The sequence below is a fragment of the Palaemon carinicauda genome, chromosome 37, assembly GCF_036898095.1.
Source record: "Palaemon carinicauda isolate YSFRI2023 chromosome 37, ASM3689809v2, whole genome shotgun sequence".
In the NCBI taxonomy this organism is placed as follows: Eukaryota; Metazoa; Arthropoda; class Malacostraca; order Decapoda; family Palaemonidae; genus Palaemon; species Palaemon carinicauda.
In genome coordinates this window covers 18,860,503-18,878,978 of record NC_090761.1, presented here as the reverse complement: position 1 = coordinate 18,878,978, position 18,476 = coordinate 18,860,503, and the positions used below count along the sequence as shown (strand labels likewise).

General features: G+C 42.2%; 1 protein-coding gene across 2 annotated transcripts in view; it reads left to right on the top strand.

Annotated features, from left to right (window-relative positions):
* Positions 1 to 18,476, top strand: part of Cog8 (conserved oligomeric Golgi complex subunit 8) — a 393,508-nt gene that overhangs the window by 356,332 nt on the left and 18,700 nt on the right. For both annotated transcript variants that reach the window (XM_068360813.1, XM_068360812.1), the window contains 3 exons: positions 12,017 to 12,148; positions 15,295 to 15,447; positions 16,207 to 16,404. In XM_068360813.1, the coding sequence (XP_068216914.1) occupies positions 12,017 to 12,148; positions 15,295 to 15,447; positions 16,207 to 16,404 (483 nt within the window). The remainder of the gene's footprint in view (positions 1 to 12,016; positions 12,149 to 15,294; positions 15,448 to 16,206; positions 16,405 to 18,476) is intronic.

The following is an 18,476-nucleotide window of genomic DNA, read 5'->3' as shown; positions in this document are numbered from 1 at the left end:
TGTGGAATTGACTCAGTCCCTTGCCGGCCGGCAAAGGTCTTCTGCTTTGAGTGCTGCCCGGACCTCCCTTGGTCCCTCATCCATGTCTGTCTGTAGAGCCAGACGGCATTGGTCAGGAAGCCTGAATTAGATTCTCTCCTTCCTTATATGCACTCTTTCGGATTGCCGGGCTTGGAGGTAGTATACTCTCTTATCCTGGCATCCATTCTGTTTTCTTCTAGTGCTGTACCCGACCCGGCTGCCGTCCTATGTGGCCGGCAGCCGGGCAGTCGAAGTTCTCTGGTTCTTTTGCTGCTGGCCGGCATCGGTTGTTTACCTTTGCCGGCCGGCTTTTGTCACGCCCTTGTCTGCCGGTCGCTATGAGCGGTGGCCGGCAGCCGGGTGCTACCTTGTGTAGTTGCCGGCCGGCAGTCATTGCCGGCCGACATTGGCTGTTACTGCCGGCCGGCACATGCATTTGAACCAGCGTTCTGCCGCCTTATAGCTGTTAAGTAGTATACTTTAAAGCTAGTTATGGTGTGTGCCGGCCGGCGCATTACCTTCTATACTGTACCAGTATTCTTCAGTATAGCGTATACTGTAGGTAGAAAACTATAGTATAGTATTGGTACAACACTGTGTGTTCTAACACTTTTGTGTTGTCTTGCACAGCCCTTTGGTGTTGCCTTACAGATAAGAAAGTGAGTTCTTTCTTGTCTATTATCCGGTATTTTAAAATCATATCTTAGGTGTGAGCTCCACCTGTTTCCTCTGGAAATTTGTCATTGGTTACTCTAGGACAGATTAACCATACGATTTTATTATCTGGAAGGCTGCAACAATTGGTTGTGCGGGAAACACAAGTGTGTGTCTTTCCTTTCTGATTTGTTATGCTAAACTGTGCATATCCAGTGATACGTAGTTCACTTGATACTCATGGAAATTTCTTCTCTTTACAGGAGGAACGTCCGAAGTGCGGAAGTGCTTTCTGCAACGTCCGCAGTAAGAACTTCTGCGGACATGAGTTATGTAGGAGGCACGCAGCATGCGCTGTCTCCAAGGGTGATCTCCGGTATTGGGACCCTCAGGTATGTACCGTGTGCTCTAACCTGATTACTGAGGCTTTTGATTTCCCTAGGACAGCGGAATCAAGGGAGAAGCTTCGTACCTGGGTAAGGGGCTTCCAGAAGAACACCTCTGGACCTTATCTTCCAAGTGAGAAGATGAGGGCTTACCTTTTCCCTAGGGCATCAGCTGATGCAGTGATTCCCCAGCCTCAAGAGGAGATCCCCCTAGTTCAGATCCCGGTGGATGCTGAAGTCGCGGTCGCCTTGCAAGACATCCAGTTGGACGACAGGATGTCAGACGTGTCCGAGCGTCGGGAGGAAGACCTCCTGGCAGAAGGCCAGGATGAAGATCAAGCCCCAGACATTGTAGAGGAAGAGGCCGACGAGGTGTCGGCTGCTCCGGTTCAGATCCCTGAACCTATTCCCTCAACATCGTCCGCTCTCCCAGTAGAGCTGGGACAGGCCCTCTCCTCCATTGTTGGAATGATCCAACAAATGCAGAAGGAGAATAATGAGAAGGCGGTTGCAATGGAACTGCAGATGCAGAAACTTGCAGCATCACGTGGGCCCCAGAAGAGGCTCAATGTGAAAGACCTTCCCTTGTGCTCAGATGCTAACCCATGGAGATATGCTGAGCACATGCCGATGACGATTGGGAAGATCGTCATGTCGGATAAGTTGGGTTCAGTTACCCTAGAGGAGGTGGAATTCTGGCCCAGCAAAGGGTCATATCCGGACTGTTATGTCCGGTTGAGGAAGGAACCAGCTTCAAAGGAGGAGACAGAGCCGAAGGAGGTCATAGTGATGAACCATGCTAAGGCTCAAGCTTTGCTTTCATCTTCGATGAAAGAGAGGGGCTTCACGAACTCAAAGGTGGCTGCATTGAGTAAGAAGCTCCCTTCCTTTGTGTCCTCTCCTGCTAGAGCCTTCCCCTTTTTGCAGAAAGGGTTTGCGGCTGTGTTAAAAGCAGTCGAGGCTGGCAAGCCTTGCCCCTCCTTGGAGGAGTGTAAACCCTTGTCGCTGGCCCTACCTATGGACCACAAGGACTGGAAGGACGTTCATCTTACCTTCTCAGTCGGGAAGTTGGAGGCTGATATTGCCGGACGTCAGTTCGGTGAGAACCTCCCTAAGCTGTCTGACTTTCTTTTGCGGAGAGAGCTCAAGACAAAAGAAAGACTGGCTGCCTCAATGTCTCTTCAGACCATTCTTGAGACGATGGCAAGTGACCCCAAGGTCCATGAAATGTTCATGGTAGTGGCCAAGACTCATCTGGCCACAGTGACGAAGGATCTTTACAGCTTCGTCAGGGCGAGGAGAGCTTGTAGGGAGTTCGTGTTCACCTCGGCTACGGTGAGGCACGAGCCAAAGAAACTAATCTCCTCCAACATTTGGGGCAAAGACCTTTTCCCTAGCGAATTGGTCAAAGAAGTTGTTGATAAGGCCGCCACGGAGAATAGAAACCTTCTCCAGAAGTGGGGCCTGTCTATCAAGAGAAAGTCTTCCCCGGATGAGGGTCCCCAACCAAAGAGGAAGACTAAGAGGACTAGGCTACCATCTCGGCCTGCCAAGCCATTTAGACAGCAACAGCAATTGCCGATGCCTTCAGTGCCCCAGATGGTGGCACAAACCCCGACCACATTCCAGTGGGTACCCCAGGCCGTGTCGACACAGTCCCCGGCATTCAACCCAACGTTCGAAGGGCAGTCAACTTCCTTTCGAGCAAAGCCTAGAGGAGCAGCCAGAGGCTCGTCTAGGCACCCCTCAAGGGGAAGGGGATTCAGGGGTGGTCGCGGTCAGGGAGGCAAGACCTCAGGACAACAGTCCAAGTGAGATGATACCGGTAGGAGGGAGACTTCAGAATTTTCGGGATCGGTGGACCTTCGATCCCTGGGCCCACAGCCTACTCAAGAATGGACTGGGCTGGAGCTGGTACAGCACTCCACCCCCGTGCCCTCGGTTTTTCCAACACTCCACCCCCGTTCTGGAGGAGTACATCCAAGATCTTTTGGAGAGAAAAGTGTTCCGAAGGGTAAAGTCCATCAAATTCCAAGGGAGGCTGTTTTGTGTTCCCAAGAAGGACTCGGAAAAACTCAGAGTCATTCTGGACTTGTCGCCACTCAACAAGTTCATAGTGAACTGCAAGTTCAAGATGCTAACACTGCAACACATAAGGACCTTACTGCCCAAGAGGGCATTTACCATCTCCATAGATTTGTCAGACGCCTATTGGCACGTTCCAATCAATCGTCGACTCTCCCCCTACCTAGGGTTCAAGCTACAACGAAGACTATACGCCTTCAGAGCCATGCCATTCGGGCTAAATATAGCCCCAAGGATCTTCACGAAGCTTGCGAGCGTAGCTCTCAAACAATTACGCCTAAAGGGAATTCAGGTAGTAGCCTACCTGGACGACTGGCTGGTGTGGGCAGCATCCAAGACAGAATGCTTGCAAGCTTCCCTGCAGGTGATCCAGTTCCTAGAGTATCTAGGCTTCAAGATCAACAGAAAAAAGTCTCGACTTTCTCCATCTCAAAAGTTCCAGTGGTTGGGAATCCACTGGGACCTAATGTCACACCAATTCTCCATCCCGGCGAAGAAAAGGAAGGAGATAGCTGGTTCTGTCAAGAGACTTCTAGATTCCGAAAGGATATCAAGACGCGAACAGGAGAGAGTACTGGGTTCTCTCCAGTTTGCTTCGGTAACAGACCCGGTGCTAAGAGCACAGCTAAAGGATGCAACCGGAGTTTGGAGAAGTTATGCATCAAACGCGCGAAGAGATCTGAGAAGACCAGTTCCGCTTCGGCTACGTACTCTTCTCAGGCCTTGGTCCCAAGCCAGACATCTAAAGAAGTCGGTACTTCTTCAGCCACCTCCCCCGTCGGTGTCAATTCACACAGACGCCTCGAAGGAGGGGTGGGGAGGTCACTCTCATCGGAAAAAGGCCCAAGGGACCTGGTCCAATCTATTCAAGACCTTTCACATAAACTTTCTAGAAGCTATGGCAGTGCTCCTTACCTTAAAGAAAGTCTCCCCGCGTCACTCGATCCACATAAGGTTGGTGCTGGACAGCGAGGTAGTTGTGAGATGCTTGAATCGACAAGGATCAAGGTCGCCACCTCTCAACCAGGTGATGTTGGCCATCTTCCGATTGGCGGAAAAGAAGAAGTGGTACCTATCGGCAGTTCACCTTCAAGGAGTCCGCAATGTGACAGCGGACGCTCTATCCAGGTTCACACCGATAGAGTCGGAATGGTCCCTAGACGCAGGATCGTTCTCCTTCATCTTGAGTCAAGTCCCAGAACTGCAGATAGACCTCTTTGCGACGAAAGACAACAAGAAGTTGCCCCTGTACGTGTCCCCGTACGAGGACTCCTTAGCGGAAGCAGTGGACGCGATGTCCCTCGACTGGAACAGATGGTCCAGGATTTATCTGTTCCCTCCTCACAACCTTCTGTTGAGGGTCCTCAACAAACTGAGATCCTTCAAGGGGGTAGCGGCAATAGTGGCCCACAAGTGGCCGAACAGCGTGTGGTTCCCCCTGGCATTGGAACTACGGTTGAAGTTTCTACCGCTACCAGATCCAGTTCTGACCCAGCGAGTCCAGAAGTCGACTGTCTGCGCTTCATTACAGAAAACCCGGACCCTGCAGCTCATGATTTTCTCTCCCTAGCGGTGAGAAAGCGTGTCGGGATTTCGAAAGCCAGTATAGACTTCCTAGAGGAATATAAGTGCAAATCTACTAGAAGGCAATATGAGTCATCTTGGAGAAAATGGGTGGCCTTTGCCAAGGCAAAGAATCCGCAGGAGATCTCGACGGACTTCTGCTTATCTTTCTTCATCCACCTCCATGGTCAAGGGTTGGCAGCTAACACGATTTCAACGTGTAAGTCAGCTTTGACAAGACCCATTCTATATGCCTTCCAGGTCGACCTCGCTAACGAGATCTTTAATAAAGTTCCGAAAGCCTGCGCTAGGCTCAGACCTTCAGCACCTCCAAAGGGCATTTCATGGTCTTTAGATAAAGTTCTTCATTTCGTTTCTCTGTTGAACAATGAGGAGTGTGCGTTAAAGGATTTGACCCAAAAAGTTATTTTCCTATTTGCACTCGCATCCGGGGCCAGGGTTAGTGAGATTGTAGCCCTCTCGAGAGAGGAAGGTCGTGTTCAGTTCCTGGATGGGGGAGAACTGAACCTGTTTCCAGATCCTACGTTTCTCGCCAAGAACGAGTTACCCACCAACAGGTGGGGTCCCTGGAGAATCTGCCCTCTGAAAGAAGATGCATCTCTATGTCCAGTAGAATGCCTAAAGGTCTATCTTCGTAGAACTTCAGACTTCAAGGGTGGTCAACTATTCAGGGGAGAAACATCAGGCTCAAATTTATCACTGAAACAACTCAGGGCGAAAATCACATATTTTATTCGCAGAGCGGATCCTGACAGTACACCCGCAGGTCACGATCCGAGGAAAGTTGCCTCATCCTTAAATTTCTTTAATTGTATGGATTTTGAACATCTTCGTTCATACACTGGCTGGAAGTCTTCCAGAGTGTTCTTTCGTCACTATGCGAAGCAAGTGGAGCAACTAAAGAGATCTGTGGTAGCAGTGGGTTGCGTCGTTAACCTTGCTGTTTAACTCTGCGAGGAACAGTGGTTTTAATTGGGACAATTAATTCCAGGGTGAGTGTGTAGTTACATATTGTGCTACAAACTAAGTGAGGGCACCAAGTTGCCCACGTTGACTGTTCCACTTCCAAAGGTGAACCTAGCATAAGTGCAGACATGTGTGCCGAGCGTTTCTAACGCTAATGTGACTGATTAGTAATACAGACTTTTATGACTTTGATACCTCGGTATGTTAAAAGTGGCACTAATGTTTTTCTTTCAGATAAACAAGTTTCTGTTTACTATCATACTTATGCTTAAAGTTTTGGTTATCCTCCTCTTATATATATATATATATATAATTGTTGTTAACCTGTCTATTTATTGTCTGTCAATAAACTTGTTCTTGAGAACCTTGCGTCTCCTTCACCTGTGTCATTTTATTGGTATAATTGAGCATTCATTCTATGTATATTTATCTGGGATAATTCTAATAGATTGTTCCTTTATGCAAGCTAATGTTGAATTGGTTTATGCTTTCCCTTAGCGGGAGGACTCCATCCCATAAGGGGACGGTGGCGGATTTACAAGTTTCCTCCTATGCATAAACCTTCGTCCAATACAAGTATTGAGCGGAGAACTGGTCGATATTTCATATTGACGCAGTGGTTCTTTACAAACTATGCTTTACTTAATATAGGGTGAGACCACTATATTGGCTTGCCTGGTATTCATACATAGGTATATGTACTCTTCGAGACTCTTCCAGAGTCTAGTAGGACTCTTCCCTGTAGGGGGCAGGAAGCTCTAACATGGTTTATGGTTAGTTGAAAAGATGTATAACGGTAACATCTTAGGTCTCTAGGTCTAGTCGACCGGGGAAATACCTCCGGGGAGTACGGCACGTTCTGAGAATCCACAGATACAGTAATGCTCTGGTATACTTCCAGCAGGACGACATGGCTTGAGCCCAAAAAACGGATTTTGAGCAAAGCGAAAAATCTATTTTTGGGTGAGATGGCCATGTCGTCCTGATGGACCCGCCCTTCCCTTTCTATGAAAGGGCTGTAGGACCCCTCCCTACATACAGTATCTGTAGCACCTCGTGTATCGCTACAAGGAATACAGATGGCGCCAGAATCGGCGCAATGCACGCTTACGAAACGGGAGAAGAGAGAGCCTTGCGAACGGCTCCCCTTTTTCTTTCTCGTTTTCGTTTTTTTGCCAATTGACCCCTTCGAAGTGTTATCTCTGTTCGGGGTGCAGATTGCCATGTGGCGTGTCAAGAATACGTCCTCTGATATTTCGCGATATCCCTGGTACTTTCATTAGGGATATTCGCTCCAGGAGTTAGAATTCTGGGTACCTTAAGGTAAATTCTCTGGGAATATCGCCGTAGTTGTAATATACCCTAGGAAGCTACCCTATAGGAACTTCCATCAGGACGACATGGCCATCTCACCCAAAAATAGATTTTTCGCTTTGCTCAAAATCCGTTTAGACAGCAATAGTTTATTTTCTTTTAGGGAGAGTTTGAGCTGATAATACTCATTGTTAAACCACAGTAATAAAGAGTGTTGTCTTTAAGAAAGTTAATGAGACATTCCATAATATTACAATGAACCTTACAGTGTAATCATCTGGCTAACATCATTAAATTGACTGGCTTCCAAACCTGTAAGCAAGACAAAAATTCTCTCTCTCTCTCTCTCTCTCTCTCTCTCTCTCTCTCTCTCTCTCTCTCTCTCTCTCTCTCTCTCTCTTTTTTCATCGGTAATGCCCAGTCGACCCAGTAGTTGACGCCATACGAGAAATATTACCATGGGCTTGTTAATATAAAAAAATCATATATTTATCGAAGACCCCGTAGACTTGGTTTAGTATTTTGAAAATACTGGTAATTTTGTAGTAGAAATTGAGCAGGAGAAACAAGGTACAGTAATACCTAGGTATTCGACCATAATTCATTGCAAAAAGATGTTTGAATACAGATTCGTGCAAATACTGAATCCTTACTTCCAATTACAAATAATGTTTAAGTGAATAATGCCCCAGTTGATTAGGTAGTAGCATGACTTATTAGCATGAAAAAATGATTCACTTACGTAATTTTTACACAAACAGTAAATACAATAACATAAAATTCTCAATAGAAATAAAAACATTAGAAGTCATTCTAACATAAGAAAACTAGCCTTTTTGGTTGCAATATGATGGCGTAAGTGGATGGCGGTGTGGGGAGGAAGAGAGGAGTTATTGCCAAGAGGGAAAATCCCCTTCCATGAAAATATATGGTAATTGAGGTTCAGGTGTTTTTTCCCCTTTCTGTCACTTTGGGGCAGGTTTTTCTTTAATTAGTAATTGATCCAATGTTTATTGCTTTTGCCATTTTTTACAGAAATTTACAGTAATAAGATATAACATTATCATTGGAAAGGGTTACAGCCTTATTTGTTACTATGTCATCAGGACGAGTTTTTTCCACAAAAGCTAGATAGATCTTCCCCACACTTACCACAAATTTCTTTGATAACTGAACTTGGATATTCTCCTTCCCTTCCTCCTCCCCAGAAGACATATCCTCAGCCAAAGTCATATGTTGTTCATTTTGAAGGTGTTCCAACCCTTCTGTAAAAAGCACACCCTTCTGTAAAAAGCACAGTACTGTGGTCTTCCAATACTCGTCGGCATTCTCATCGTCGACCTCCAAGACCATGCTTTGTCCCAAGGAAACTATATCATTCACAATTTTTTCACTCTATAAATCTTGCTCTGGTATGCACTCAGGCTTGAGTTTCCTCTAAGCTGAATCCATAGTGCGGTAGGTCACTTTGTTTCACGCATTATCAATAAGGTTAACACAATTAAAAATATGAAATGATTTTTCCAAAATTCTTTCTAAGTTAGCTGAGTATCATTAGTGACTTAAAAACACTTCTGAAACAAGGCTTTGGTATATAATGTCTTAAAATTTGAAATGACCTTTTGATCCATAGGTTGTAGCAAAGGGATTGTGTTATGCGGCAGATATATAACTTGAATAAGGTCTGACTCATCGACTAATCCTCACCCAAGTCAGGAGGGTGAGCAAGAGCATTATCTAACAAGAGAAGGTATTTAAGTGGCAAGTTCTTTTCTTGCAAAAATGCTTTCACACTCGGTGCAAAAACTTCATACACCCACTCAGTAAGAAATTGCCAGGTCACCCCAGCCTTTGAATTAGCATGTCACACAACAGGCAATGTATTCATTTATAACATTGTTCTTTTTTAACACCCTTGGGTTGTCAGCATGATAAACCAACAATGGCTTAACCTTAACCCCTTCGCTACGATAATGTCATTTGACGTCAAAATTCTATACTGTAAGCCCTGCAATACACGATGACGTCCCAAATATGTCACTCGTATATTGTACAAATGAGGACTGCACATGGTCGTATATCACACAGTTGAATCAGGAAATTTCACTAAAAAATCTCTTCCCCTCCCTGATATTAGCCCCTCCTCCTTTCTTCAGCTAACCAACAAAGGCTTTGGGATTCTATCCTTTATTCTTGATTGTATAAGAGCTATTTAAGTCTGGTTTTATGTTACCATGTAGAATCACACCACTCTAGCCAATGGTGACACTTCTTACTTGAGGCATTACTCAGCCCCCCTGACACCTCCAGCTTAGAGACGTAGGGATCCTCACATCTCACCCCACCCCCAACAGAAATACTTGCGATTCTATTCCTTATTCATGATTATGTAAGGTCTGTTTTAGTGTATTTCTATGTTGGCATATGTGTTCAAATCACACATAAAGTTCTACGTAGCATTCTTCAATCATCATCGATTTTCCACCTCTTGCCCTCAACGTCACCAAAACGTTTTACCAGTAATGCAAGTTGTCGACGCACGACGTGATTTGTTTTTTCTTATTTTATTCCTTCCTTTTTTCTCAACTATAATTTCTACAAAATATTATCATCATGTCTTATATATTTCATATGAGTATTGTTCATTGTTCTTACGAGTAAAAGGTAGTCTACTGTTGATTATTTACATTTATTGACATTCTACACAGTATTTCATGTTCTTACATGCAGTCTCTATTTTCCAAGCCAGTGATATACCCAAAACAGGAATAATCCAGTTCATAGTGACAGTCACACGCTAGGTTGAATAACAGAAAAACAAACCTTATGTCTAATGAACTAAATTTACATTATCTCTATCTTTTTCTGTTCATTAGTAGAGGGAAGACAAAGAACACTATCCTTCTGGTTAAGGGAAGTAATTTTCTGCTCCTTGGAATCCTCCGCCTGAACTCAAATAAAGGTTCATGAGGTCAGAGGCATTGCCACCTCCTTGGCCTTTAAGATAAACTTCTGGCATAGATTCTTAGGGCAAGTGTCTGGAAAAGACAGACCACCTTCACAGCCCAGTACCTGTAGGATGCAACTCTCAGGACAATGACACATTTACAGTAGGTCCTATCATAGCTGCACAGCATGTGGTTTAGTTTCCCAGTTCCTTAACAGGGACAGTATCTGCAGAACAAAGGCTGAAGTTACCTGTTAGTCTGGAGTGAAAGTGGAGAGTGATGGCCATCTTTTCCTTTCAACCTGCTGCCCTAGCTTGGGGATACAGCCTCGTAACTCATGCCAGTTGGACTTGATCTGAAGATGGGTAAGCTTATTTCCCTTTTAGCTACATGATGTGGAAATATCTTAGTCTGTTCCCTACATTTCTTACAAGGGGAAATGTGATGAAACAAAGCAAACTTATTATTTGAACTTTAATGCCAAGTTTCAACGTCACTTTAGTTTCAGCACTGTAGTACGGCTCAAAACCTCACTCCTTCATCATGCACGAGCTATGTTTACCATCTCTTTTCTTATGAGGCCTGAGGTGTAGGAACTTGGGCTTCACATCTAATGCTAAGTCTGAGATCCCCGGGGATATTGTCCACTCAGTTGGAATGGGGACTTCCTCCCTATCAAGGATGAGACTCGTATAATAAAGAACAAGAGTGTGTATTTGTGTAGGAACAAATGACAAATTTTAAAAGTACATTAATTTGTATTTTACCAAACTATGCAAACCCGAGTCCTTTACTCAAACTTTCCCGCTATCACCACTCCCGAATAAGTCACAGGTGCAATTCAATTGAGGTTACAGTGACCTGATTGAAAGACTATCATCCCCCTATGGCAAGTTGGGTAACTTGTTTACACCTCGTTAAACGTTTTCACTGCCACATTTCCAGCGGCAGGTAGGGTAACTTGTTTGAACTTCATTAAAAGTTTTAACTGCCATATTTCCACCTTCACTGTAGTTTTAATCGCAATCACAGAACTCAGTTTTGTATAGTTAGGAAAAATACAAATTACTTTTAAAATGTAATTTTTTTTTTCAATTCCTTCGTAAAAGCTTTCGACCATTTCCCTGTCTGCAAAATTCCTTATGTCTTTCTTCTGTCCCCTCATCAATAAGAAAATTATAAAAAAAAAGCTTACCAAGGACCTATGCCGGGTTTTTTTTTTTTTTTTAGACAGGCCTAGTTTAAAACCTAAATGCAACCTCCATAAAGTTAATACTGTACACAGTATATTCATAGAGACATCTTAACTTATATGAAAGATTCAAAGCCTATTCAATTTGAGGCTTGCTGATAGAATTTTATTACATCTGAGGCATTCTGCGCATAGCCTGATAGTCTCGTTTGTAAAAAAAAAAAAATTGTTTATGGAGCAAATTTTTTATTCACAGATTGTTGCTATACTCATAATCCAGTTTGAATTTCTATGCTCATATCCCAATTTGCTCATTTTCAAAGTTACTTTTAAACCAAGTTATTTATTTACATGAATAGAATTACACAAAACTAAGAAATATTGAGAATAAATTTAATCTTAGAATACCATTCAAAACTTTATTATTAGCTTCGGACATGATTATGAAAGAATGATGAGATAGTGGAAATTGTTGGGAAGAATTAGAGGATCTTTCAAGCTCAAAATTTTTATTTCCTGTGCGTGAGTAGGACAAGAGGTTATTTTAGATTATATTATTTATGAAAAATTAAATAGCATAAGAAGTAAACTTCTGAGGGACACCGTTAGACAAAAAGCGGCAAGTACAGTAAAGTACTGAAGAATAATTGCGAATGAAACTTGCTCTTAAAGTACCTGTAGATATTAAGGGTGAATGAAATGGATCCTTGAATGATTAGGGGTATGGAGTGTTCTTTTAAATTGGAGAAAGAATATTCCTTTTTTATGTAAATCATGTGATACTATGGGAGATTTATCAAAACAATTAACAATTTCTTAAGTGTATCTTGTTATTTTTTTTCTGATTTTATCTTTCTTTCTTTCAGAAAGCTGCTTTAGTACAATATGAGAAAGATGTTCGCGTGGCAAACATCAGATTCGATGAGACCCTCAGTAGTTTTTCTTTAATGGAAGCACCACATATGAGTATTTCTTCTGCTTATATAACTGAAACACAGGTAAATATTTAACTATCATTATAGAATTTCTATTAAAGAGGATACCATCATACTTTACAGTACTGTATTATAGTTATAGTTGATAAGAACTTGTTATTGGCCTTATGACAGCAGTGGCTCTTGCTCCCAAGAGTATGTTATAAAGAAACTTCAGTTTTTTTCTTATACAGGGCCACATATAAATAGACACCCTGGCATTTCTCTTTACTCAGTACCTAATGTGAAATCACATATCCTTGATCATTTCTATGTACTTTCCTGATGTTTATATTATTTTGCTCCTGTAAATGACTCGATATCAACGGTACCCCAAAAAACTAAAAAATTTCAGTTTTCTTCCCTTCAAGAGGCCATGCCTCTTCCTTACCAAGGTAACATCTGGTAGTTAAAATCAACCTAATTCAGTCGCTATTATCACATTACACTCAACATTTTCCTTTTTTAGTTTTTTAGATATAGTCTATCTACTTATCAAGGCACTTCCACCAATTTTTTTTTTGGGGGGGGGTGGGGTAGCGGACATCAAACAAATGAACAAAAGGGAACCTTTCCTCTCTCCGCTCCTCCCAGCCTGACGAGGGATTCACTGCTAGGGTGCCACAGCCCACCCTCCCTCGTTATCCATCACAGATGAAGTTTCATACGCTGAATTCTCTACTGCTGCTACCTCCGTGGTCACCAAGGCGCCAGAGGAAGCAGCAGGGCCTACCGGAACTGCATCGCAATCGCTCGCCATTCATTCCTATTTCTAGCATGCTCTCTTACCTCTTTCACATCTATCCTCCTATCACCCAGAGCTTTCTTCTCTCCATCCATCCATCCAAACCTTGGCCTTCCTCTTGTACTTCTCTCATCAACATTTGCATTCATCAGCTTCTTTAGCAGACAGCCACTCTCCATTCCCTCAACATGGCCAAACCACCTCAACACATTCATATCCACTTTAGCTGCTAAATCATTTCTTACACCCGTTCTCACCCCCACTACTTTGTCCCTAACCCTATCTAATCGAGATACCATACTCCTTAGACACTTCATCTCAAACACATTCAATTTCTACTGTCTCTCCGTCACTTTCATTCCCCACATTTCCGATCTATACATCACTTTCTCATACAGAACTCTCTTTACATTCATGCCTAACCCACTATTCTTTACCACTCCCTCCACTGCCCCTAACACTTTGCATCCTTCATTCACTCTTTGACGTACATCTGCTTCCACTCCACCATTTGCTGCAACAACAGACCCCAAGTACTTAAATTGATCCACCTCCTCAAGTAACTCTCCATTCAACATGGCATTCAACCTCGCACCACCCTTCCTTCTCATGCATCTCATAACCTTACTCTTACCCACATTAACTCTCAACTTCCTTCTCTCACACAACCTTCCAAACTCTGTCACTAATTGACCAAGTTTCTCTTCTAAGTCTACAACCAGTACAGTATCATCTTCAAACAACAACTGATTTACCTCCCATTCATGATCACGCTCATCTATCAGTTTCAATCCTCGACCAAGCGATTGAGCATTCACCTCTCTCATTACTCCATCATCAAACAAGTTGAACAACCATGGCGACATTGCACGTCCCTCTCTCAACCCCACTCTCACTGGAAACCACTCGCTCACTTCATTTCCTATCCTAACACACGCTTTACTACCTTTGTAGAAACTTTTCAGTGCTTGCAACAACCTTCACCAATTCCATATAACCTCATCACATTCCACATCGCTTCCCTATCAACTCTATCATACGCATAATCCAGATCCACAAATGCAACTTACACCTCCTTGCCTTTTGCTAAATATTTTTTGCATATCTGCCTAACTGTAAAAATCTGATTCATACATCCCCTACCTCTTCTAAAACCACCCTGTACTTCTAAGATTGCATTCTAGATATAGTAGCTGAGAAAATTCAACTAGGTGTTTACAAGGTGCTCATCATCAATAATTTTAGACTGGTTATTTGGAGTGTCCCAGGAATGATTTTGTACATTTCTTTTGTGTTTTGTAATGCATTTAACTATTAGTTGGGATGTCTTCTTCTGGAATTGGTATGTATGTCTGTGAGAGTAATTTGCTCATTTTTGAAGGTGTTTGTTTTGTTTTAAGAAGGTGGTTTCTTTTTTTCTTGGTAGCTCAGCAGTTAATAGTTGACCATTGCAAGGTTATAGAAATAATATTCATTTTGTAGATATCTTTTTAATAATTTTGCATGGCATTAATTTCAGGGAAATACAGAGAAGACTTGTTAAGTTTTTTTTTATGTATCTTTTACTTTTTCCAACACAATGACTCAACTTTTGTCCAGAGATGAAGTAGGGGAGATGCTTAGACTTTCATTATTAACCACGTGTTAGCTATAATAATGGCGTGAATATTTTTAGTTTGGGTAATATAGAAAGCATTTTCATAATTTTTTTTAATTAACTTTAATACTCTTTTGTTTGAGTCTTGTTTTGAATGACAGTGAGCCTGGTCGTCATGTCATGATTAATTAATGTGCTAGACATCCTTTAATAAAAGGTGTTAAATAGAAAATTTTACATTTGTAATGCATAAGTACAAGAAAGTTCATCAAGCTACTAAAGTTCTAAATGCTGTAAAGAAAAGAGAAGGCCCCAAATAAAATGAAAAAAAACCTTCATGATGTACTACGTTGTCATAACAAACAGGTAGAGTATTACTAAGAGTAAGAACCGATCACAAAGAATTGTCATTTGTTAAAGCTTTCCAAATAAGTTACATGAGGCAGGGTATGGTGTTTCTTTTGTTCTATGTCATCTCTAGATGACTCTAACCCAAGACAGTGGAAGACCAAAGTACAGAGGCTATGACACTACCCAAGACTAGAGAACAATAGTTTGATTTTGGAGGGAGTATCCCTCTCTTAGAAGAGCTGACCTTAGCTAATTAGTGAAAATTGGCTACTAATCAATTAAAGTGTAGTTGTTAACCCCTAGAGTGAAGGAAACTTTTTTGGATAGGTTAGTGTTGTCAGGTGTATGAGGAAAGAGGAGAATGTGTAAAGAATATTCAGACTATTTAGTGTATGTGTGAGAAAAGGAAAAATGAGCTGTAACCAGAGTGGGATCCAGCTCTTAATCATGTTACTCATGCATTCATTCTTTTTTCAGGATAAAACCCGACCACCCTTAACTTTGATGGAATTCCCTCCTTTGGCTCACTATATGAATGGCTTAATAGCAGCATTCAACACACTTCGACAGTGTTGCCCAGTTAGCAGCCTTTCTGAAGTTATACGATTACTGAACCAATCTCTAACTAAGGTAGAAGTCATTAAATACTCTTGATATAATTTCTGTAATTCATACAGAATAACTATGTCTGTTAATGAGACAGCTGTGAAATACACTATAGTGCAGGTTTTTATTTTGTAATATAATTGTATTCCTCAAATTAGAGCAGATATGTAATTAACTTATAACTGAAATGTTTAAAGAAGTAGATGCAAAGGGAAGGGTATTCTGTATTTACCTTATCTTATAGCTTGCTCCCCAACAGAGGAATTATATTCCCTTAAACCATTTATGTAGAAGCAATCTCCTTGCAGTCATATAATATTTATTTTAAGGGTCACCCTTCATTTGTTTGATCTCATGCTTTCAATCGGTTTAATTTTAATATATTTTAGCTTTTATTTTCAATTTTCATCGGTATATCAATAATACTCTATTTAGTAAATTTTCCTGCAGCTTTATTCAATCAAAATTAAGTACACAAATTTAATTAATTTATTTAATTTTGTCATTTCCTAAACCTTATGGTGTTATCCCTATATTTTTATTGTGTTGTACAGTAGTAATATTATAATTATTCATTTTTTTTTCTATCTTTCATAGCAGTTGACTGAAACTTTTTCGTGTACAACAAAAACAAATCGTGTATAACAAAAACAAAATAATTGTATATTCATTCATTTATTCTGGTTAAATTCATCATTAAGAACAGAGTAATATATGTATATATTGCCATAACTTTACCAACAATTAGTAATGTAGTTTTTTTTTTTTAATTTTTGATTATAGGTAATAGGAGCATTATTAGAGCTCCATCGTCTAGAGAGTTCAGGTTTCACGGTAAAAGAAGCAGCAGCCTTTCAGCGTTTGTGTTCTGTAGTGGCAGATGGTGTTCTTCCCCACATTAATTCTTGTTTACGGCTATTATTTCCACTGCAGCAGATGTCGCATATTACTGGAGAACCTGTAGCAAAACTTCAGAGAGAGGTATTGTATGAATTAATGTTATGTTATACAGCATGCAAATTTAATTGAAATAACCTTTGTTCCTACACAAATACAAACCATCATCCTTTACAATAGAAGAATAAATAACAGAAAAGCTGGAACATGGCAGTTAGAATTACAACAAGGTTCTACCTCTCGGGAGCAGGGAGGCGACTTTCCCCCAGCCGGCTCACCGACAACTCACTCAGATTTCGGCTGTCGGTGAGACCACATCTCTTTCTAGCTGGAGCTAATATTTGGCATAATTTTAATAATTCTTTGATGAACTTTTTCTTTTCCAGCGCATTTCCTTAGAATAATTGCTTTCGTCAAGGATGCCTCCCATTATGTGAAAATGTCTAGGAGTGCCACCTAAGACCTTGCGGTGCTTTCATGAGTGACCCCAATCCTTATCAGTTGTATCCTCAGTGCCGAGGGCGTGCACGTTCCCTAGGTTCCGAAATTTTCCCTTGTGATGAGTATCAGGAGTGGCTAGGAGGAGGAAGAAGCCCATGCGGATTTCTTCACCTTTGGGGTCAGCCCCGAAGTCGAAAAAGGCCCCGGCGGCGTCTTCCAACTGAATTTTCTCCATTGGTTTCCTTCAGGGACCAATCAAGTATTGAGTAAGAGTGTTGGGCCTTTAACATTAGGCCAAGCCCTGGGGCAGGAAGATTACGGTTTCCATTAGCAAAATGGTAGGACCTCCTCCTCAGGGGTAGTTGTCTTCTTTACCCAGATCTGATGCTTTATGTATGCTGTGGCCCTCCTTGGGTATTTAAGGTTCCCCTTCGGAGGAAAGGCTGCAGCAATTCTTTGCTTCCAGATGCCCATCAGAGCTCATCATCCTGCCGGCATCTGTCCAGGAGCTTCTGGTTGTCACTAGTGCCTGCAGAGGATGAGCTTGGTGCTGCCTCTCCAGATCCTCTGTTCCTTCCTTCTAAGGACTTGCCTTACTCTCTCCTTTCTAGGAGCTTGCCTACTGAGCATTGCTCTTCAGAGCATGCTCTCCAGGTTATTGCATGATGTCAATGCTATTCTTACTTTCTGGAGGAGGATACTAGACCTACCCTTCAAAGGAGGTTTTACTCTTCCTCCAAGGATGACTTACCACCCAGCTTCCTCAGTGAGTGTTTCACCATAATGTCAGTTTTGTTTTAGACTTTTCCTCTCAGTTCCAGACGAGCTTCACCTGCATCTTATGGGCCACTTTCCTGCCTCTCAGACCTTGCGCTCTCATGCCAGCACCTTGCCTCATTCTTGCGAGCATAGAACATCGCCTTAATGTTCTGCAAAACTTTCTTCCCTAGGGAATTCTGTCTCTCCTAGCCACGCGCACCGTAAGTGCTCTTCTTCTGGTTGCGTTTTTTTATGCTTTCTATCACCTCGCCAGTTTACTGATCGTTAGGTTTTATCACTCCTAGCTCCACCTGTCAAAAGTGTTCCTACAAGCCCCTCTCCTGGGCGCTCCTTACCTCATCGTTCATGCCATGCATCCTCGAAGCACTCATCTCTTTGCTTCCCTTTAGGTAAGCAAAGCACTTCTAAGTATTCGCCTCTCTTCAAGCACTTGCTCTCTCCATTCATGCAATTTTACAATCTTTCTTCATTAGAGGACGTGGGCTAGCCTCGTGATCATTGACGATATCCTTAGTCGAATCACTAAAAGCTTTCTCTCATAGAACAAGATCCTCGCAATGCTCCTGTTTATTCCAGACACCAAAATCGTCATCACCAGCGAGTGTATGCTTCTTCTTCAATGCATTTCTTCAGATTGTCATGAGCACTTATCTAGGTAAAAATGCTCTCTAATCCTGCTTCTCCTGATAAACCAATAAAGCCACGCTCTGAGCAAGTGGAACGTGTGCTTACAAGATGCTCCAGACACTCGTCGGAAGCTTATCCTAATCTCACTAGTAGTGACCAATTGCCCTCGTATAGAAGACATACAGCCGTTAAGACTTCTCCACAGTTACCTTCCCCTTCATAGAAGGAAGAGTCACAGGTACTTGACCAAACTAAGTTTGGGGACGTCAGGAGGAGAATCCTGCTTCTCCCCTCTCATTGCTCAGCAT